The 23630-nt window shown below is 40.0% G+C and overlaps 1 protein-coding gene across 2 annotated transcripts in view; it reads right to left on the bottom strand.

Moving 5' to 3' along the window:
• Ranbp17 (RAN binding protein 17) overlaps nucleotides 1-23630 on the bottom strand; it is a 277019-nt gene that overhangs the window by 75104 nt on the left and 178285 nt on the right. For both annotated transcript variants that reach the window (XM_034507004.2, XM_034507005.2), the window contains 3 exons: nucleotides 21077-21140; nucleotides 20886-20994; nucleotides 3763-3866 (listed from right to left, as the gene is read on the bottom strand). In XM_034507004.2, the coding sequence (XP_034362895.1) occupies nucleotides 3763-3866; nucleotides 20886-20994; nucleotides 21077-21140 (277 nt within the window). The remainder of the gene's footprint in view (nucleotides 1-3762; nucleotides 3867-20885; nucleotides 20995-21076; nucleotides 21141-23630) is intronic.

Genomic DNA, 23630 nt, shown 5'->3' with positions numbered 1-23630 from the left:
TTGCCTTGTACAAAGGGCTTTTCATAAAATGCCATTATACAAAAGGTTAATTTTTATTTGATCAGAATTTTCCTTCCTTAGAGGCACTAGCTTGATACAAATGTTCTAAATAAGCACACCTATAGTCTTTTTTAATACAGTGAAATGTGACCATAAAATTATACTAGTGTTTTACTTTTGGAAACTGTTACTTCAGAACAGAGAAAGTGTATACTAAGCATAAGTTTAGATTCACTCAAGCAATAAAGTGTAGGTTAATGTAAGAGATTCATTACATTCAAAAAATAGCATTCTTCTCAGCACAGTACAGAATCCACACAGATACATAAACAAAGCTACAGGAGAATTTCCTCAGTACTCAGCTCTGGGACGAGACAGACAGCCTTAACAAGGAGCTTACACTAGCTAGCAAATAACCCAGGATTTTAGGGGGGACAGATCTGGAAGGTGATGGCTCCAATAATTTTCTTGAGATGCGTCGGAGGAGTAGGGCATGTCCAGTGATCTAGTCCTATGGATTCCTTTTTGGAGGGTTCAAAAAGAAACTGCTGAGAGCTTCAGTCCGCAGCATGGTGAACAGTTGTCTGTGTGCCAAGTGTGAGACGGATGGGCTGGGAAACAGCTGAAACGCAGCTCCTTCCACCCTGACCCCCAAACAGGGTTTCTAATGGGAAGTCTGACAGACCCTTTACTGTAGTGGCACTACTGGGGCAGCTATAATATTATCCTCATAATTCTACTATATAATAACAACAAAGAAAAAGAAGGTGAAGGGTCATTGTGCTTTGTCTTTAGAATTAAGATGGCTGTCTTCATCCTTACAGCATACTCTTAATTCTGGAGACACATCTTAATAACCTCTAAATAGTTCCAACAAAAGAGCCGTGTCAGAGGAATGAGCAGGCCCCAAGGTGTTTCAACTGGAGTGTTTTCATCTGCCTTTATTGCTCTATCCCTCTCCAGAATTAAGGCAATAACCTGTGATAAATTATTCAGGAACTGCTACAGGGATCAAAGCAAAATCATTCTGTTAAAGTGCTGTTTGCAACATTTGGCACTTAGTGCGAAAACTTTTAATGTGTGCATGCTGAAAATCAAGGATTTTAAATAATTTAACATCATGGAGTTTTTACGAAGGGACTAAAGATAGCAGGTTCCTATTTAACTGCTCCTCTTCCTCTGAGAAGTTTTCATTCATTTTCCTTAAAACCTGTGACGTCATGGCTGAACTGAAAACTATGCCTGGGCCAGGGGAACAGCACACTGTATTTGACTATGAATAAAATGATGGGGGTGAGGGGGGCAACAAACACTGTGAAATAATACCCTAGAACCAGGACGATTTTTTCCATTCTTTCTCCTTGATTTTAAGTGGAAAAAAAAAAGAGATGAAAATTCACCATTCACTTCAATTTTATTAGGACCAAGTAAAGAAAGCACAGTTATAAATACAAGCTTTTCAGCATTTTTTCCTTACAGTGTTTCAGTTTGAAAGAATTTAATGTTCAACTTCAACCTAAAATCTGCATTTGAAAAATATCTATAAATAGAGAGTTAGATGATCCTGGTGAGGCTGCACATGAAATGAATTGGGCAGTCTGACAGCATTTTCATAAAAATATTTTAGTATCATCCCCTCCTGCGGATTGGAATACTAAATACTTTACTGGAGAACAAAACAGACCTGTTTTCATCTCTAGTACGTGCGAATGAAGGACCTGAAAGCACCTTTGCATGTATTATTTATTCACCATGATAGAAAAATAGCCTTAACCTAATAAATTACATTTAAGATCATTTAGTACAAAAGTTTTGTTTATGATAAAGCAACAGACTTCGTTCCTTACCGGCAGCTGTAAGCACAAGTTTTCTTCATACAAATTAGACAGATGGTGCTTACAGTAGAATTTACTAAAGGTCTGTCACAACAAATGCAGCCAAGCTGCATATTTAATCACTGCAGAATCTTGTCTACCTGCAGCTGCCAACTGCTAATCCAATTTCCCTGATAAATGTGGCAAGAGACACGATCAGCAATAAAGAGCATCTAACTCCATTTTCCTGCAGGGCGTCTTTTGATGAACATTTAGGACGGAAGCGCGGAGTGCACTGTGTGGCCTTGGTTCGTGGCAGCTGCATGCATTCTGAGGCAGTGCTCAGGTTACTCACTTAATTCTGCCACTATCATTACGTTGCTATTGATCTCAGTAGCTGTTGCCTACACAGCATTACTCTAGATGAAGCTGAATCAGGCAGTTATCATGCATCAAACTTGCTCAAAAGCCTGGAGATTTCCCCTTAATTACTTGTGATTTTATTTGCAAATACCGTTAAAGTGTAATCAAGCAGTCACTTTCCAGGGTCGTTAAGAACTTGCTAGTTTAGGGATATATCACTGGAACTCCATTAAAAATGACTCTAGGAAGATGGTTTCTATCAAACTAGATGGAATTACATCCAAACAGGCTTAGAATATAATGAAATCTTCAAATGAGACAAATGTAATTTTTATAAAGATGGCAGTTTTCAACCTCACCAATTCTTTTGATAAGGGACAGCGATGACTACTTAAAAGCTGCAAAGATTCTGTTGGTCAGAAGAATTTAGAAGACATTTAAAATTATAGTTAATTTGACTGGGAACTGACAAAGAATTTAGAAAGACCATTTAAACAAAGAAAGATAAAGATCTTATTTACTTTTTAAAATTTGATGACATTAGTTGAAAAGCTCTATTTTAAAATAAGAGGTATAATATTTCTATACATTTTTTCCCCAGTTATATAAATATCACCAAAGGTTATCCCTTTTCTAGTTGACTTCATGGTATTTGTGTGTGTGTGTATAATGAAAGAGAGAGGAAGAGAGGAAAAGAGGGAGAGAAAAGAGAAGCCATGAAAGATGGATAATATTTCAACCTATTTCAAATAACAATAACATGTGACTAGGGCATCACCAACAAAGGTACTTACTTCTCTCGAGTATATTTGCTATTCTTAAGAATAATAATCCCTGCTTATCTATCTACTATAGCACCGATGTAGTATAATTTCAGAGATACTATTTCTGTTTGGCAAAGCTCCTGGCCCCATCCCCCCACAATAAAATATGGGGCTGTTTTGTCACAAACAGCTTGCTACACTTAAGGATTTTACTAATAAAACATAATGTTGTCTTAGATATTATGAGTGCTGCCACAGCTGAAGTGACTTGTCAAATCAATCCTAATATGGCTCCCACAGGCACATAAAGCCTTATTTAGCCATCAGTTACCCTAATCACTTGTTCACTTTAAGAATGCAACACTTGAAGACCAGCTCCTGTTTATACACATATGCCTAGCCATTTAATAAAGTCTTGATTTATAGAAATTCTTGTTTAAAAAAAAATCTTCAGAGATGTAAGGTTTTAGCACGTGTGCATGTATCTATATGGATATGCTAAGACAGAGCCGGGTGGGTGGGAGGACGGTTAATGTGTGTGCCCATGAGAACTGTGCTCTGACAGACAGTGAGCATCACTGGAGACCAATCTGCACCACCTACCCGTGAACTGACTGTCCTTAGCCATACTCACTGACCTCAAAGTCCATTTGTATCAGAAACTAGAGAGGCGGCGCTTACGTTAAATCTCAACTTATAAGAGTGTTTCTTAGAGGTGTGGCTCTGAGACACACATACATACAAGGACACAGATACACAAATGTCTTTTTTGGTGTTAAAGAATAAACCTGTCTTTCCTCCTGTATGAAAACAAAACTCACCTTTACTTCTTCCTGTTTAAAGTTGTTGTTGAATATTTGTAACACTGTCTCGAAAGAGACTGTAAGAGGCAGCATAAAATTCTCAAATTCATCCTCATCTTCACCTGTGAGAGAGACAAAAGGGTCACAGTTTAAAATGTATGCTAATATACATTAGCCTCACCTTCAGGACTTCATTTAGGTTTAGAGATGTCCCGGGAAGTGGTCGCCCTGCATCTGTATCCATGCCACAGTTGGTGCTTTGGCTCACTGTGTATTCTGGTTTTTACTCTCTACACCAAATGAAACAGCAACATTACTCAAGAGCCATCTTCCCTCTGTCTTTTTATTGGCTCTGACTTAGGCCCCAGGCATCTCCCGGAGGGCCCCATAGTTTCCCTGATGTTTCAGGAAAGGCTACTTTGAAAGCTTTACAGATGTTGGTCTCCCCATTTTTTTCTTCTTTTGGAGCCATGGCCCCAAAGAATTCAGAGACTCAGGTGCCCAGATAGCTCTATGTTATTATTCTCTTTTATTTATAGTCTTTAACTTATGGGGCTGGAAGGATAGCTAGTTCAGGGTTAAGAAGACCTGAGTCCTGCTCCCAGCACTCGTCAGGCAGCTCCCGGTTGCCTGTAACCCTTGCTCCATGGGACCTCATATCCTGTTCTGGTGGCACACACTCACAGAAACACGCATATACATACAAACAAATCTTTAAGAACTGACTTATTAATAAATGGGAAAAGGACGAGGTTCCCTCATAGGACGTTAGATTTCAACTCTTCTCCATGGAGCACTTCTTCATTACGGACAAACAGTAAAATGAAATGTTTTTTCTTAATTTTTTATATAAGGGTAGACTATATTGTCCTTAACAATTCTGTCAAAACAGAATCCTTACACATTGATAATTTGTATGCTACTCTTTCCAAAAATCGGTTTCTCTGAAATGAGATTGATTCTCTCATTCATCCTTTGCCACAGAGAACCATTTACTAATAAAGCAACAGGAAAGCTTACATGTCTTGTTGAAGGTCCCACTTAGTTGGAAGAGAACTATATGGTTGAGACCTTCTGACTTCTATGTTGTCAGTGGTTTAAAACCACAGGCTGTTGTAGAAAATGACTGGGGGAGGAGCCCAGTGGGCCCCATGTTTGCTACAGAGCAGGACCACTACCAAAGTCATATGAAATTCCAACTTCCAGGTTCCAACCCAGATCTGCTCTCCTGCATCAGACTCTTAGGGCGCAGGAACAGCTACTCTGTTTTCCCAGCTTTCCAGATGATTCAGATTCACTCATCCTATACAGATGATGAAGGCCAAGGCCACACAGAGGCAGCCAATGGTGACTCTCTCGTAAGTGGTGCCTGATCTGGTTGACCCTTATCTTTTATGATTTCCTTCTTCCCTTAAAACTTTCATAATGATTTTTTTGAAAGCCCAACAGAGTAGCGAACACAAAAAGTTGCCAAGTCAGTAAATCTTTCCTGGTGGTCTAGTCATGGGTCAAGATCTTGGGCAGAGCAAGTTATAACCTACGCTTTGTCAAGATGCTATGTGACCCTATTATAGGACTGTGAAAGGACAGCATGGTTTCTGGTTGAGCACTGGCTAGAGATGGCCAGAGACCCCACAGGTTGGAGACCTCACAGGTTTCCCTGCAAGGCATGGCATGCATTTCGACACTCTCCCAGACTCCAGGCTCCTAACACGAGACCAAAGACCTCAATAGATACCCGTCTTTCAGGCACATAGGACAACGCCCCTACCAGCCCCTCCACAGGTAGAGGGCATGACTACAGGCCACAGAGCCTCAAGTCGACTCCATATTCATGAGATACCTAAAGGCCAGAGGGTGTAGGCAATTAAACATTCCTTCCCAGACCCTCCTCCTACATGCAAAAGGTATTTAACCTCAGGCCCACCCTAAGAACATGGGGTACAGTTTCATCCACTTTCTGCCCTGACAATCAACATTTTAAGATCATGGACTACCTCTTGTCTTTGGGGCCCGCCGTGGGGAATCATGGAGGTCTTCAACTACCAAGCCGCTGCCTAACCTCCTGCTCAAGACCCCCTCTGCATTCCAGCCATGGAGGACGCCCACTCAAGGGGGCTAGCCGAGCCAGCCATGACCCAGCCGAGCGAATCACTGCGACCAAGAGTCTCATTCCCCTCCCCACCCCTTCCACCCCCGCCCTTTGGTTGTGGGTTGATGCCCTGTCTCGGTCCTTCTGCGGCTTCTCAGGGGTGCCTGAGAGCCCAAGGGCTTGAGACCAGTCAGTTCCTGGCCAGTCGCCTTGGCTGGGGGATCCCTAACCCAAGAGCTTTGGTCCACGCGGGGTCAGAGTCACGAGGCTTCCCACGGCCCAGCATCCGCCCAGCACCGCAAGGAGTGAACACAGTTGACTTCCCGCACTTCTGCCCTCCTGAGCTATTGTCCCAGACCCTTGGGGCGGCAGACACGTGGGAACCACAACTCAGCCCAACAGAACCCACACTCGCAGCTCGCACGTACGCCACAGCCCCACACCTTACCATTCCTCATCACCAAAACAGTTTGTCACAGAAGTTCTTATTTTAAAGGCTTTCATTCAAATATGTCATCTAAAGATGGCCATACCCTTCCTAGGCCTTCTGTCTGTTGCATGCCCCCTTCATTTTAGAGCACACCATCTCAGAACAGCTCCAGGACGGCAGCCACTCACATCATACCACCAGCATCGCCATTCCATCAGGGTGTCCATGGGACTGAAGCAGAGTCAACTCACAATGTGAATATGTAAATTACTAACTACTAACATACCCAGGTCACTAGAGATTGGGCTTAGCTTCTGGAGTGCTGGCATGTGTGCCACTGTTTTCTTGTGAAGGATGAGGATGCAGGTCTCTGGAGTGCACAGATTCAGGAATCTAACTTTTTCCACATATTATTTAACCTTAAATATTTTGCTAATCACTGTGTCTCACCTTCTTCATCTTCAAAATAAGGATGAAACTATCTTTAAGGTTTCTATAAAGATGAAATGCTAAAATAAATGAAAAATAGATGTTTTTTTATATACCAGTGGTAGTACTAGTATTATTACAGCATTAGTATATATATGTGTGTATATATATATATATATATATATATATATATATATATATATATACACACACACACATACACACCACTGTTGGCAATAGCATGGTGGTACTGGTATTAACAGTATTTGTATATAAACCAATGGTGGAACTAGCATTATAGTATCAGCTGCAAAACAGTGCCTTCTTTTTTTAGGGAGATATTGTTTGAATGAAAAACAGTTGCTCAACAAATTTCAAAAGTCTCGGGTGGGTGAGATTATAGGTATAAACCTGTAATATCAGTACTGAGAGGTGAGGCACATGGAACAAGAACTCAATGCCAGGCCCAGCTACTTGAAAACCTATCACTTTAAAGGATTTTAAATACCTTATATTAAAAAAAAAAAAAAAAAAAAAAAAAAAAGGCTCGAGAAGGTAGCTTGTGGTAAAGTGGGAATTTGTGGAACTCCTAACAGTGGGAGTAGGGGCAGTCCCCAACTCCTTTGCCTACTTGTGGGACCCTGTTCCTCCTGCTGGGTTGCCTCGTCCAGCCTTGATGTGATGATGTGTGTACCTGGTCTTATTGTAGCTTGTTATGTTGTGTTTAGTTGGTGTCTGAGGGGAAGGGGTGCACCTGGAGAAGAGGGGAAGTCGGGGAGAGAGACTGGGGCAGGGAAAGGATGAGAGGGGAAACTGCAGTCGGGATGTAATACATTAGAAAAAAATTAAAAAAAAAAAAAGGCTACTAAGAAGGTAGCTCAGTAGTAGAGTACTTGGCCCTGGGTTCAATCATCACTACCACAAAACAAATGAACAGAAAACCGGAGAAAAGACAAAATCCAAACATAATAAATAATGGAAGTGAACATTAGCAAATCCTAGGTACATAATATGTACATATACTGAACTTTAAAACACAATCTTACTCTATGATAAAGTGTTTTCTAAAAATGATTATAAGAATATAATGAATTATAAGAATAGTGATATAACCATAGGCAGAAGGGTGCCAGAAAGAGTGGATGCTCCAAAATCAAGATGTTTATTTAAGCCTCAGTCCTGGCTCTGCTACTGTTAGCTGTCTGGCATCTAAGCCTTGGTGTCCACATTTGTAATTAAGAGACATAATATTTACTTCATAAAGTTAGCTGTGAGGATTAAATGACAAAGCATCTGTACCTCCCCTTGCTGGCACTTCATAAATGACAGACATTAGCATTCTCGTTGTCATTGAGTTCAGCACGGACTTAGAAGGTGATTATGATAATTAAATAAAGTGTGACCACACAACTGCCAGCCCAATAAATACCCTTCCTTTGGGAATGATTTCTGCAACAAAGCTTTGACTTTTCCAAGGCAAGGAGACGTTTACTCAAAACAAATACAAATTCACACTTTCTGTATTTCAACTTTATACTTTAAGCTACAGATTAAAAAAACTTTACTGATTTATTTCACCAATCAAAATTCTTGAGGCCACTCAACAGGAAGGAAACCATGTCTGGTCTTAAGACACCAAAGGCCTGGGATAGTGAGGGCATGGATCCCGGAAGAGATCCTACTCTTGCTATTTTACCAGAGCAGCAAAATTTCTATTCTAAAACTTATCCTTATCCTCACAGATAAGTGTCTCTATCTCTCACTCCCCAAAGAAGCTTCTCTTTCCTGCAAATAGAGTCCATTACAGAAAACTACACTTGGTTATAATGCAGAGATCAAGAGACGTGAGTGCTCAGTCCCAAGGGATGTTAACTGTAACACAACTCCTACACCAGGGGCTCAGGAGAAAGACAAGAGGAGAGGCCACAGGATCAGAGCCAGAGGATCAGGAACATTGCACGTCTCAGAGATAGCAGGGAAGCTACACCATGATACTTCAATGACATGGATGGCTGCCTAAATAAGACCCCAGTAACAACAATATTAACAGAAATGATAGTGGGGAAGGGGTTAATCTGACCTGGTCCCACCCCTAGACAAACAACGGTAGGCAACTGGTGACCACTGAGAAAGGGAGAATTAGCTTCTACAGGGATGAGCCCCATAAGTGGTCAGCCCTAAAATTATAACCATGTACATGGGCCACACTAAGTGGACTCAGCGTATGTGTGTATGCAACAATAGTCATCAAAGAAAAAGAGGCCATCACTGTGAAAGGGACTAGAAGGTGACATGGGAGAGGTAGGAAGACATATAAGGGAGGTTGAAGGAAGGAAAGGGACACAGGATCTGACACAATTATATTTCAATAAAAATAAAAAAAACAGATTTAATCATGAAAAAACAAAAAATAAAACACAATGAAAATAGAAATGTGAGCAGGGGCTGCTACATGTGACAAGTGCTACCTGTGATAAGTCTTTTTTGCCCACTGTGTCACAAAAGTCTTCCTGCACCAGCATTTTCCAGCCCGCTTTCCTGTCCTGGAACTCACTCTGTAGACCAGGCTGGTTTTGAACTCAGAGATCAGTCTGCCTCTGCCTCTCAAGCACTGAGATTAAAAGCATGAGCCACCACTGCCTGGACTGCACTCCTTTTCTTATTGGAGTTACTATAATTGGCTGTAACTTTTTATATACTTGGTTATTTATTGTGTGTCTTATTAGAATATAACCTTCTCAGGGCAGAACCTGGTTTGCTTTGATCATGGCCGTCTCTCCAGTATTTAGAACACGGTCAGGTTGAATTTGGCATTGAATCTGTTCAAAGAACATGCTCATGGCCCTTACTACACTCAGAATTCTGTTGCAATTGACCATCCCACTTAATTGTACAATCTCCTCTTTTTTTGGGCATAGAAACAGAAAGGCCCAAAAGAGTTAAGTAGCATGCCAAGTATCTTCCAACTGATAAATACTAGTGATGATCGGAGATCCTGATCAGGTCTGTTTTACTCTCAAGTTTATGTTCTTCCCCAATATCTCCGATGGAGTGGAAGACATTGAAAATCTGGAGTGCAGTTAGTGGCACACAGAATCGTGGATTTGGAGTTGCTTAAATCAGGAGAGGGGAAACCAGCTCGGTGCTAGTGAGGAAAGTAGACTCCCTAAGCAAGCAGTGAGATTCAAGTAGGCCAGTGTTGGGATGGGAGATCACCAACAGTGTCTCCATTGCACTTACTGCTGTTCCCTTGTGACTGCATGGCATGTCTTATTGTCTAAGGTGGAACTGGCTACTTTAGTCAGCATCCATTAAGGATTTCTCCCTCCATTGTATTGTCTGCAGAGGTACCATTTACTCTTTCTAATGCAGAAGAAGAAAACATTGGATGTCTTGAAGCTTCCTATTCAAAGATGTAGTCATATATTTACTATGCAAAATGAACATGCCAGGATCTTAGGAATAAAAACTAGGGCTGACTTTTTTTCTATTAAGTCAAAGGGCAAAAAAGCAACATGATTTGAAGGTACAGTACTAATTAACAACTGACCCCAAGTCTGAATGGTAAGTTAGTGTATTTACTGAATGGTAAGTTACTGTATACATTTTAACTACTACTACTACTTCTTCTTCTCCTTCTCCTTCTTCTTCTTTTTTTTTGAGACAGGGTTTCTCTGTGTAGCCCTGGCTGTCCTGGAACTCACTCTGTAGACCAGGCTGGCCTTGAACTCAGAAATCCACCTGCCTCTGCCTCCCAAGTGCTTGGATTAAAGGCGTGCGCCACCACTGCCCGGCCACATTTTAACTTCTTTATTACACATAAAAAGATTTTTTTTTGTTGGCTTTTAGGAAATTCCCAAACTACTCACCTTTACTGGGCTTCCAAGGATATGGATCAACAGAAAAGCTATTATTTTTATATTTTCCTAAAGTTTTTTTTTTTCTTCTGAGAAAGCACTTTAAGTATAGGAGCCTTCTTAATATATTGGCTGACAAATATTTGATTTTTACTACATTTTATTTATTTTTGTGTACAGTTTCAAACCCTCAACCCTTGGGAGGTGGGATGAGGAAGACTAAGGAAACTAGACTGCACTCTATGAAACACTGGCTCAAAGATCAAAACCAAACCAAACCAAACCAAAGCCTGCCTAACCCAACCAACCTCACACTAAACAGCAAAAACTGAAAAAAACCCCAAATAGCAGCAGCAGCGGCAACAGCAGCAGCAGCAGCAGCAGCAACAACAACAACAACAACAAGAAGCCTAACACTAAACCAACCCAACCCCGCCCCCAACCTCTGAGTGGTGGCAAGTTTAAAATCATTGACTCCTGATCCCAGAGGTAAGAACTGAGCCCCAGGGTACTGGATGCCCCAGTGCAGCATGGTGGAAGAGTTAGGCAGGTACTCATAAGCAGCAGAAAACCTTGAGAGCTGCCAGGCACCATGATGCACACTATAAACCAAGCACCCAAGAGGCAGAGGCAGGAGGACCTCCAGGGCCGGGGTATTCTAGGTCACAGAGGAAGGGCCCATCTCAACTAACCAAAACCACAGTCTGCATGTGTTTACAGCAGGACCATTCCATTATAGCCAAAAGGTAGAAACATTTCACAACCCAGCTGCTTATTTAAGTCAAATAGATGAGCTACATGTATGTTTGTATACATAGCCATCGAAAGGGGAAAAACTAGATACATGCTAAAATATGAATGAGCTTCAAAAATAACGTATCAAGTTAAAGACAGATACATTTATACTCAATGTCCACTCTAGGACAAATCCAGACAGAAAGCTGGTAAGTGGTTGCTAGGAGAAGAAGTGGAGGGGAAAGAAAATCTCTGGAGACTTGATGGTGCTGGGTATACAACCTTGCAAATACTCCAAAAAAGATAAATACCCTTGGGTTGTACATTTAGAAGGGTCAATTATATGCCACCAGAGCCTCAAAAGCAAACAAAACCACTACCATGACAGAAATCTGAGTTTGCCTTCCTCTCCTTGAAACACACACACACACACACACACACACACACACACACACACACACGCACGCACAGTGAGTCTTCTGATTTCCTCAGATTGGAATGCAAACAGGGCTAGACCACTGGGGAGTTGGTAATGTGGGCAAGGAGAGACAAGTAACAAGTAATTACAGTAACTTTAAACAATGGTAGCCAACAGCTGTTAAGAATCTACTACATAATAATGATAAACACTGTGAAATGCTTGTGGCGTTTGTGATGTCAGCAAGCTGGGATTCTAACACGGGATAACATTCTAACATGGGATAGGGGGTTTCTAGGGAGGGGAGATGGGGAAAGGGGATGACATCTGAAATATAAATAAATAAAATATCCAATAAAAATGCAAAATTAAAAAAAAAACCAATTCTAACATGGGAATATGTGAGTACTTGGGGAGCCTGAGACAGAGGACTGCTGTTGAGTTCCAGCCTAGCTTGATAAACCTGTTCTATGTGAGATCCCTGTCTCCTACCAAAGAGGAGGACGAGAAGGAGGAAGAGGAGGGGAAGAGGAGGAAGTGAGGAAGCAGGATGAAGAAGAGGAGGGGAGGAATAAGAGGAGGGGGAGGAGGAAGAAGAGAGGAAGGAGGAGGAAGAAGAGGAGGGGGAAGAATAGGAGGAGGAGGAGGAAGAGGAAGAAGAAAGAGAAAGAAAGAAAGAATGAATGAATGAATTATTTTGTGCTATTCAAATGAGTACAATTGAATCCTAAGAGTCCTTAAAGGCGGCAGGGAACCCTAAGGTCAGCAGCATGAGACTGACTCCAAAGTCCTTGGGTAAAAGGACCTCCAGAAGCCATGAAGCAGGACAGATTACCTAGACCACAGCCCTGCCAATCCTTAGTTCTACTCACTGAGACCCACTTTCTATATCTGATATCTAGAAGTATGAAATAATATCTATATAGTTTAAATTATTAAGTTGTGGCAATTTGTTATCTAAGTAATGGGGATTTAACACAGCAAGGAAAGACTTGCCTGTTAAGCTCTGGTGCAAACTAGGGGCAATTAATAAAAGAACAACACAAGGAGATATAAGAACGTGAAGGTAACAGTCAACTAAAGCCAAGTTGCTGCGGGTGGCACCAGCGGCGTACGTGGTCTCTGCATGTCTACATCCATGGCCCCTGCTGTGTGCAGTGCTGCAGGAAGATGGCACTTCACAAGCTCTGGTGAGCAGACAGCTCAAGGAATGTGTTTGGCTTATCCCTAAAACATGGGCCAGAGCTGGTTCCAGTCCAGTACCCTTGCACAATAATTAGGAGTTCTGGCCACTTTTAAAATGACCTGTGACTTTGGGAAGGACAGGTTATTTTAGAATCTTCAGTAAGTGTCATCAGTGAGGAAAGTGGATGTAGTCAGTGCTGAGCTTGCCTCAGTCTGAAGTCCAACTAGTAGTTTGCTTCTGACTTTCAATAAATGTATTTTAGTTAATAGTTACTAAGTACTTGATGTTAGGCGTTCAATTCACATGGCAATCCTGTAAGTATCTCCACTTAATAGATGAGGAAACTGAGGCTCCTTGAAGTTCTAGAAAACCATAACGCTTGCTTTAGTTTCTACAAGAAAAATACCTTATCCAGTGCAGAGTTGCTGTTCCTTTGGTAAGAACCCTGACCAAGACATTTCACCCTGAGGGTTCTATTCCCCGGGGGGCTCTGGACTCTACCCTCAAAACCAAGTACATTATTAAAACTGTATCTGGACTTAATGGGCTGCTTTCTGCCTACAGGGCCAGCTAATTAGTCTTAATTATCTCATTATGGATTCTAAGTATTTCCAGCTGCTTCTTTACCCCACTGCCCACTCTCCATGTCTACTTTCCAAGTAGTCTCTGCCAAGTCATGGGCACAGGTGAACTGATGATGCATTCTCCATCCGTGAGAACATTAGTTATTTCTGATCAAGCCCCTCACCTGCTAAGTTTTCCTTGGAAGCCTACCTTTCCTTTCCTTAGTCCATGAAAAGAAATACACTTTGCCCAACTATTACACACAGAACACTATCTAAAAATTTCATTTGACCTTCACTGGATTAATTAGCAAATTCTTCTACTCAGGAAAAACCATAGAAGTGAATCTGTTTATTTCATAGACTCGTAGGAAGTAATCTCATTTTCCCTCATTGCTCTCAAGCCCTGAATCAATCCTTTGGTCCAAACAGTTCAAATAAAGAAGAAGAAAAGTTATATTTCTTACTTGATTGAGAAGGTGAAGGGACACTTTGGTAAGAGTGAATAAAAATGTGTGATCTGATGACTACTGTGGGCAGGTGCATGCATCTCTGAACCTCAGTTTACTAGTTTACTATTAAGCAATGGGATGACTGATACATGGCAGACGGAGAGAACTACCTTTTCCAAGATGTTCTCTATCGCCTATCATTGTGTGAGCACTCCTGCACACACACACACACACACACACACACACACACAAATGTAATATAAAAGGGGGAAAGTTCTTTTCTGTGTATATTTAAAATTCCACCTTTACTTGCTACCTGGAGACTACTCTTTCCCAGTTACTCAAGTTGTTAACTTGTTACATAAAATTGCTCAACGTTTGGTCAGCAATACCCTCAAGTGCCAATTACCATTTGAGACACACACTATGTCACTGCCACTCCTAAAGCCAGAACTATCATCTATAAGCACCACTTAAATGTTAATATTTTTCTCTTCATGGAAAAGACTATTCATTTTTATAGTTTAAAATATCAGAGGAATGTAACACTTGCTCAAATCCTAACCCAAGTACTTCTGAGTAGTTCAGTGTCAGAATTTCTGCATATATGGTTTGATATGACTGTTGACACTGAAATTCCAAATTTATAAGTGGCAAAACATTTGCAACTAATATTTGGTTCTTTACAAAACAAACAGCATCCTTGAGGCTTTTCAATGTCTTTCCTCTTCAGGGTTTGTCAACTTAATTTACCTCCATTTAAATTAAACAACACAGAAGGGTTTTGTTTGTTCAAATATTTTTACACTGAACAGCTTGTTGGAGGCTCTCCATTTATTCTTTCCTTTAGCTTATTAAATCAACAAGTTAATTGTAAAATAACCCAGGGAGCTCTCAAGTGGTTCTCCAAAGGATAGCATGCGCACGCAGAGGGCAGCCACCCATTTCTTTGTTCCCATGCATTTTCTTGCAAGGAGGCTTCCTGCATCCCTCTGGTAATTTCTGGGGACTTGAATAGCACAAAACTAACATCTTTTCCACATTGAAACATTATCATTGTAATGATAAAATGCTTCCAATTCTGTCCTTCATACAAGTGAGCCTTTTGTCTAGTTTATTTAAAACAATTTGATAACATTGTACAACTGTTTATTGCCAAAAACTTACCCATTTTCATCGGAAATACAACCTGGGGCACATAGCATCTAATTAAATTCATACAAAGTGCAAATTACTGAAACTAACCCAAAATGCATTTCAAAGTAAATACCAATTAATGTGACACCCAATTTCTCTCCCCCCTTCTAATTACTCCAATGTGCATGGCTTATATAAAAATATTCAATTCATTTTGTAGGATTCAATTAGAATGTTTTGTATTTCAGGCCAAGAATCTCGTCCAGTTTACATAAGCAGGTTGGTTAGGCATTTTTTTCTACTTGATTCTTTTCTCTCCAAATCAGTATTATAAAATTTATCCTTATTATTATTGTTTTTAATTTAGGGATGTTCTCATCACCCATTATATTTGCTTCTTTCATTTAACACATGATCTGTGCTATTCTTGATTATAATACCATCCTTTTCTTTTTTGTTTCCATGGCAGTGAACACAATAGAAAACGATCAAACCATATATATGAAATTTTGACAGCAACGATCCCTTCAATCTAGGCTGTGAGACAAGGCCTCAAATAATCAAAACTGTGTTCAACAACATTCAACAAAAAATGAGGTAGTAACACTCCTGCTCAAGAGCAAGAGAGGACTGACTGGGCTGAGGAGCAGCTGCATGGAGCTCATCAATCGCGGAAGTGACCAGCCACGTGATAAAATTCTGCTCTCAGAGGACAATGATCAGAAACATTGCCACAAAGACCCTGGCAGGCAGGGATGATTCAAGAAGCCACAATAATGGCATCCTGGTTGTTGTAAAGCTGCCCATCGTTGATTCAACAAGCACCTGGTAATAAGTATAGTGAACTTGGTGCTAAAGAAACAGGAAAAGACAAAATCAGTGCTCTGAAGAATCTCAACATACTTTGTAAAGAATGACTCTGGTTCTTAACAAGACCAGAAACCCTAGTTATAGCATAGTATAACGTTTCATAAGGATAGTTGTTATAGTTTTAAATTTAATCTGTAACTCAGACACAACTATTTTATATTGAGTCTCTACTATGTACCAGGTACACTTCTATTATAGCGTCTTTCTGTTTCACTCAAGGTATACAAAAAAGTATTAGGATATAATATTTATATTTTGTCCATACAAACTTTGAATGGAAAAATGTAAATTTATAGTTTATATTATTATGGATTAGATGTTTAAAAGGTATCTAATTTGGAAAACAATGAAATTCTATTATTTAAATCATAAAGGTTTACTTAGGTTTCTTATGCCTCACAATTTACATTAAGCAAAATTAAGTAAATCTGCCCTTAAATGTGCAATGCAGTCTTTCTGTCATCAATATGAATACCACTTATCAATACAATACACTGTCTGAGTATTATGGGATAGTCTACACTGTGGTAAGGCTCTGTATGCTCTGCTGTTGCTTATGACAAACAGAAGATGAGGATGAGTACCTTTTGTATTGATGACTCCATGGAAAAAGAAATCTTGATCCATTTCCATTATCAGGTTCTGAATAACTGATAAAGCCAATCTCCAGGAAATCTACAAATATTACTCCTTAATTTCTCCATTTCTTTCACTATGCAACCAGGCCATTAAAAGAGTAAAGTGTACACAGCATTTTAATTCTTGGACACATGGAAACTAAGAGCCCCAGTTCCTCAAGGTCAGGCAGGGCTCACTGAGCCTGACACATGTATCTGAGTTCAGCCATGCGCTGGTTAAACGACTGCCCAGAATAGCAAGAGTTTAGCACTTCTCTCCACAGCAGCAGTCAGGAGGTAAACAGGCGGTGCTCAGTACAGAAGACTGCTATCAGAACTCCTACTTGACTGGGTTGTGCATGCCTGGTTCATACTCTTCAAATATTTATAGACAGTTTTCTTTCCCTCAAGCTCTAGCTGTCACTTAGCCAAGTTATACATACACGGTTCTTTTAATCTCTCCTTAGAAATCAATTCCACTCAGCTCCTTAATCATTCTAGTTCCATTTCCTCAACTTTTAGTTATCTGTTTTTCTTGTGACTTATTCTGTTGAAATGTATGAAAATGATATAGCCATGGAGGGTTAACTGCTTTTTCATTTTAAAGTTTAATGTCTTTTGTGTAAGATAAAACTTTTTTTCTTTTTATATGATCACACTTTAAAAACTGTTTATGTTGATGATGTACCTATCAATATTGCAAGAAAAAATACAAATTTCAGTATTACATTCTCTAAGAATAACAGTATCACTGGCCAAAATCCCTTGGTTGTCTAAAGCTGACTGATATGAGAAATATGGGAATCTAGAGTAACGCAGCTACACAGAAAAGTGCCCATTTTACAATTCCACCTATTTGTAGACTTGTGTGTGTGTGTTTTTACTAAATACAGCTTTTCAATAAAAAATTAAAATGGGATAAGGAATGTTTTTAGAAAACAAGACTCTAACACTAAAAGTCCAGGAAATAGAGGGAGGCAAATGTGATGACATCAAACTAAAAAATGCAACGACACATAATTTCATTATTTTAAGAATGGTATCAAACAAAGATGAAAGATATTGATGCTGAAGACAACGTGGGCAATGGAAACACTTGCCCACTATCAGTAGGAAAGTAAGTTAGGACAGGCATTATGAAAGTGGAACTATCTATATGGAGAGCTTGCAACAACTTAAAAATGAACCATCACATCATCCACCAATCCCACTATTGGGTACACCTCAAAGGGACAGAAGACACTTGCACTGTCATGTTTTCTACATCACTATTCAGAGCAATCATGGAACAGAAGCAGCCCTACTGCCACCAGGGAACAATGGGGGACATATGGAGGGTGCTTATATATAGCATATTATGTTTGGCCATAAAAAGAATGAAAACTTTTCATATGAGACAATACAGATAGAACCTTATGCCAACTGAAATAAGTCAGGACACAAAGACAACTCCCTCACGGGTGACAGAACTTCAAACGATGTAGTAATAGTGGTTACTAGAGGCTGGGCCCTGCAGGGGAGGGGGAAGGGATGGAGGGAGGCCTAGCAATGGGTTCTTATAACTCAGTTAGGAGTTATGTCCTCATGTGCTGACGCATCACAAGATGCTAATAGCACACTGGATATTTAAAAAACTCCCAGAAACAATTTGAGGAGTCTTTAACAATGAGGAAATTGTAAGTGTCCAAAAAGATTTAGTGATGAACTGGGAGTATAGCTTGGTTGTAAACTGCTGGCTTATTATACACCGGACCTTTGGATTTTTACCTTCAACAGTACTAAAATCAAAATAAAACAAAAACAACACAAACCAAGAAAAGATTTGTTTAACATGAATAATCATTATAAAATACCTATAAATATCAAAACATTCCATGTTATTCTGGTAATATATATACAATCTCTATCAGTTAAAAAGTAAATTAAAATTTTTAAAAAATCAGAAATTTTTGTTGTTTGGTTTTGGGTTATTTTTTTGCTTTTCAAGACAGGGTTTCTTGTGTGGCCAAGTGTAAATAGGTATATATTTAAAACATTGTAAAACATGCTAATACATAATTAACTCTAGTATTTTAATTAGCATAATATTATCTCATGCACTTAACATTTTTGTGGTGAGAGCACTTTATATACCCTAGTAAAAAGTACTCACAAGAATAAACTGGGAGTAAGTTCTGTAGCATGCTTGAGACCTTAGGCTCAACCCTCTACAGCTGCAGCTATGTGCTACATCTCTTAAACTTTATTTAATTCCTGTCACTAGATGAAAGGGCATATCAAAGTCAGGACATCATTTCACACTGTCTCCAACTTTGATAGTCCTTGGTAACTACCACTATCCAATTTTATAAAATCACCTTTTATTTCAGAGTCTACATAGAGTGAGATCTTGTAGCAGTTGTCTGTCTATGCCTGGCTTATTTCACTTAACGCAATACCACTTAGTTTCATCCACACAATGGAGGCAATGCAAATAGATTTGTTTTCTTATTTGTATGGCTAAAGATGATTTGTGTGTGTGTGTGTGTGTGTGTGTGTGTGTGTGTGTGTGTGAGAGAGAGAGAGAGAGAGAGAGAGAGAGAGAGAGAGAGAGAGAGAGAAAGAGAAAGACTTTTTTTGTTCATGCACCAGTGGATGCCTAGGTTGCTTCTATCTCTTGGCTACCGTGATTGCTGCTTTAATGAACAAGCTAGTGCAGGTGTCTGTTCTGTGTGCTAACTTCACTCTCTCTGGTGTATAGCCCACTAGGAGGATTTCCAAAGCCTGCTGTGGTTTGACTTTTAATTATTTAAGGCATTTCCATACGGTTTTCCACAATGGTTACAGTAATTATTGAGCATACAAAAACCCCTTCAGTTTTACTTAGCCCCCTTGATGCATTTTCTCCAATATACACAGCTGTCCTATTAGCTCAGCAGTCCTTACCTTTCCCCAGGTTAGTTACCAGTCATGCCCTGTACCATCCTCAATCATCAGCCTGTGGTACTACAGGGTCATGCACTGTACCGTCCTCTATCATCAGCCTGTGGTACTACAGAGCATATATACACAGCTGTCCTATCAGCTCAGCAGTCCTTACCTTTCCCCCGGTTCATTACTGGTCATGCATTGTATTGTGCTCAATCATCAGTCTGTGGTACTACAGGGTCATGCACTGTATCATCCTCAATCATCAGCCTGTGTTACTACAGAGCTGATTTCAGAGTAAGCACATGAGCTACAATTTTAATTCTATTATTGAACACTCATATAATTTCCATTTTGCTTTTGAGCTTAACTGTTACTGCACACAAACAACATGGACAATGCAGGGCTAGCAATGGAGTACCAGCAGAGCCTTTCCTCAGCATGCATAAAGCCCTCGACTGGATTCCTAGCACCACTTAAAACTAGGCATGATTGCATACACCTATAATCCTACCTGTTGGGATTTAGAAAAAGGAGGACCAGAAGTCTAAGATTCTTTACAGCTACAAAGCCATTCAAAACCACTCTGGGCTTCCTGAGACTTTCTCAAACAAAAATAAAAGAACAACTTTTGCCCCTGCAGATTTGGAAACTGGAAGACTGCTGTGGATACAGCTCAGAGTAGAGCCCTGCCCTAGCATATGAAGCATCATGGGTTTGGTCCTCAGCACACGGGCCTATAATGTCATCTCAGCCTCCAGAAGTGGAGGATCAGAACTTCAACCTCCTTCTTAACCTCAGCCTGAGGCCCAACTGAACACACAAAAAAGATCATTCCTGTTGGGCTGGCAAGATGGCTCACTGGATAAAGTAATCCACCAAGCCTGATCAGGAGTTTGATCCCTGGAACCCACATGGTAGAAGAGAACAACTCCCAAAACGATGTCCTTTAATCCCCATTTGTGTGTTGTGGCCTGGGTGTACACACACACACACACACACACACACACACACACACACACTCAAAATACATAAAATCTAAAATGTAAAAAAAGAAAACAAAATGCAAAAAACATATGAAAGCAAGGGCAAACATTTATAGTATAGGTGTCCTTCTGACTGTTTCTATACTTCCTGTTCTTGACTCTGCAGTACTGGGGCCTTGTATTTGTGTTCCACCACTGAGCTAGATCCCTGGCCTTAAAAATATTAATTTTGAGACAGGGTCTGCCAAATTTCTGACCTTGAGCTCACTCTGTAGTTCATTCAGGCCTTGATCTTGTACTCCTGTCGTCCCTGAGCCACCAGGCCCAGTTTCCAGATCAGCAAAAGTAAAATCAATGGTCAAAGGATAATCAGAAAGGAATCCTAACAAGTAAAAAGCTACCCCTCCTAACACTGCACTCTTTCTTTTTTGCTGACCTGTCAGCAAAGCTCCATCCACTTACCCAGATCTACCATGAGAAGGCGAGTGAGGGCTGTGTAGAAGGTCGTTCGGCACCGGAAGTCACTCACACTGTAAGTATCACTGATGCCAAGAAATGGGAAGTGTTCACTCTGATGAAAGCAAAGGAGCATGCAAGGTTATCAATGTTCCACCCAATCAGAAAAAAGCTAATTACTAAAGAATTAGACATACCGTGTGGTTTTTCAGCATGAATTTCACAGCATCTATTTTCACAAGTTTTTTTAAAAGGATATAGGTAATAATGTTAAGGAATCTGGAGAAATATACACAATAAATCACAAAACATACCTAAAATGGCGTTTTCGTATGTAAAGAGACTAAGTATGTCTAGGAGAACTCCTATAGAAATGCCTTTCATTTTGCTAACAATGATGGTCCATTATTAACCAGGGCAATTACTTTTCCATCTTATACATATTCTAGCTATGAAAGGAAAGAATGAATCCTATAATTAGGACAAGAACCCCTCACTGTTAAAGCCTTGACGGCAGAAAATTGAAACTGACCCTTTTCACACTGGGTATAGCTAAAGAGTTTCTTTTCACTAATTCTACTTCATAATAAAATTATTATAAAGACTCATAATAGACTATTAAAAAAGAGAAAATTATTCAATTTTAAGAAACAGTGAATTCAGAAGTTTAAAACCAAAAATCTAGTCAGAGAGATAGAGCAAATTTCACATCATTGAATGTTGAAAGACAGCTTAATATAACTAATATTTCTCAAGCGTTTAAGTGGAAGACATTTTATCTAGTCTTTACAATTACAGTGTTATTAATTCTATTCTGTAGATATGAAAACAGAAGCTTAAAGAAGTTAAGTTGTCCATCTAAGTCTGCACAGATGTGGTTGATACTGCTGAAATCTGAACAAGGGTTGAGTCAAAGGACCATGCTTTTTCCTGTTTACAAGGTTGTTCTGAGGATCAGATGATACAGATGTCTTTGCTGAGTATAAGCCAGGGAAAAGGCATGAGGGTGAGCAAAATAGAGTGGGCACTGGCTACTAGACTAACTCTCACAACTCTACCAGGCAAATTAGCATCACTCCCAGTTGTTAAATGACCAAATGATTTAAACAAAATTAAATAAATACCTTTCCCTATAACAAGCTGTGACTATGACTTAGGCTTAAGTTTGTTCACCTTCCAGGCGAGCACTAGAGTGGCATCTTATGCATGTGCATCGATCTCCTCACAGACTGAAAACTGTGCCACGCTTTCCCCTTAGTGCACTGTATTTTCTGGCAACCAAAGGGCAACCTCAGCACTGACAAGCAGCAAGCTTTTCCTTACATCTGAAGATGTGGATCTGACGACTTTTCAAAACCATCAATCTTTAAGCAGATGAACTGCCACTCAAACTTCACTCAGTTAAACAAGGGTGGGGATCAATAAACTTAGAAATATCTTAAGTAATTACCAAAGGCAATTCTCTTAAAATTGCTAAGTTAAAAGTGACAGGGTATATGGGTAGTATGAATGCTGCCATTAACAGGAAACTTCCTGTCAGCACTGCTAACAAACAGCAAGTCATGTTTAGACAATAGAATATTTATGAAGCAATAAACAGAACATCCACAGGAAAAACATCAGCTGCCAAAGATATTTTCTGTAGAACCGCATCTGTGCACTTTGAACCAAGGTCAGCCCCTACTGCCTTTTAATTAATTCTCAAAAAAAATTTTTTTGAAAAAATACAATAATCTATTTACATCTATTTACAGGAATTCAGCTCAGATCTAGTTAATGGTCTTAAGATCTGTAATGTTAAAAGGAAAAGGCAAATGGACAGATCTTTAAGATCCTTTATTTTTATTCTTCTCTAGCAGACAAGTGTGCTTTTAAGTTGCTCCCTTTGGGCAGGATGGGTGGATTAACATAGTTTTGGTTCTTCGGAGGCCTGTAGCTCCCAGCAGTGAGGACAGCACGGTGACAGTCACTGCAGCAGTACCGGGAATCATGCACAGGGTACACTGAGAACGCACTAATACACAGTAAAGCTAAGGGCCAACCCCAAGTCTGCTGACTCTACAGCAGCCGGACCTCATTCCACTATCTGATACACACCTATTTGACTTTAAAGGCTAGCATCTGTTCTTTTGCCCAACTTAAAATACAACTGTAATTAAAACTGGGTCCCACATATGATAGGGGGATCTTAGCTTTTGGGAGTGGCAAATTTGTTAATGGTCAACTGCCACACCTGACTGAGCAAATTTCCAGAAAATTCTTCTGCATCTGAGTGGTTAAAAAACATTAAGACAGGTGAAGCTGATCATGAAGCTAGCAACCATGACAAACAGAGAAAAGCAAGAGGGCAAAGGAGTGGTTTATCTTACATACTGTTAAAATTCTGAGTGAGTTCTCTTTGCAGAAGATAAGTAAACTGAGAATGAACTTGTCTCTTGTGTTGAGAGTATTACACAGGTTAGTAGAGATCGCCACAGGAGCAGCAAGCATGGCTTCAATCCATGAGTAATGTCTTAGGTTTCTACTGCCGATAAAACACCATGACCAAAAAGCAAGCTGAGGAGCAGAGGGCTTATTTGGCTTAGGACTTTTTAATCAAGTGCCTACAGCCTGATATTATGGAGGCATTTTCTTAGTGGAGATTCCTGCCTGTCAAGTTGACATAAACCTACTGGGTACAATTGACTCCTTGTCAACTTGACACAAACATATCACTGGTAAGCCACCTTACCTATTTCATTCATCCCCCAA

This window comes from Arvicanthis niloticus, chromosome 6 (assembly GCF_011762505.2).
Source record: "Arvicanthis niloticus isolate mArvNil1 chromosome 6, mArvNil1.pat.X, whole genome shotgun sequence".
Taxonomy (NCBI): Eukaryota; Metazoa; Chordata; class Mammalia; order Rodentia; family Muridae; genus Arvicanthis; species Arvicanthis niloticus.
The sequence above is the reverse complement of the archived record's forward strand: the minus strand, read 5'-3'. Positions and strand labels throughout refer to the sequence as shown.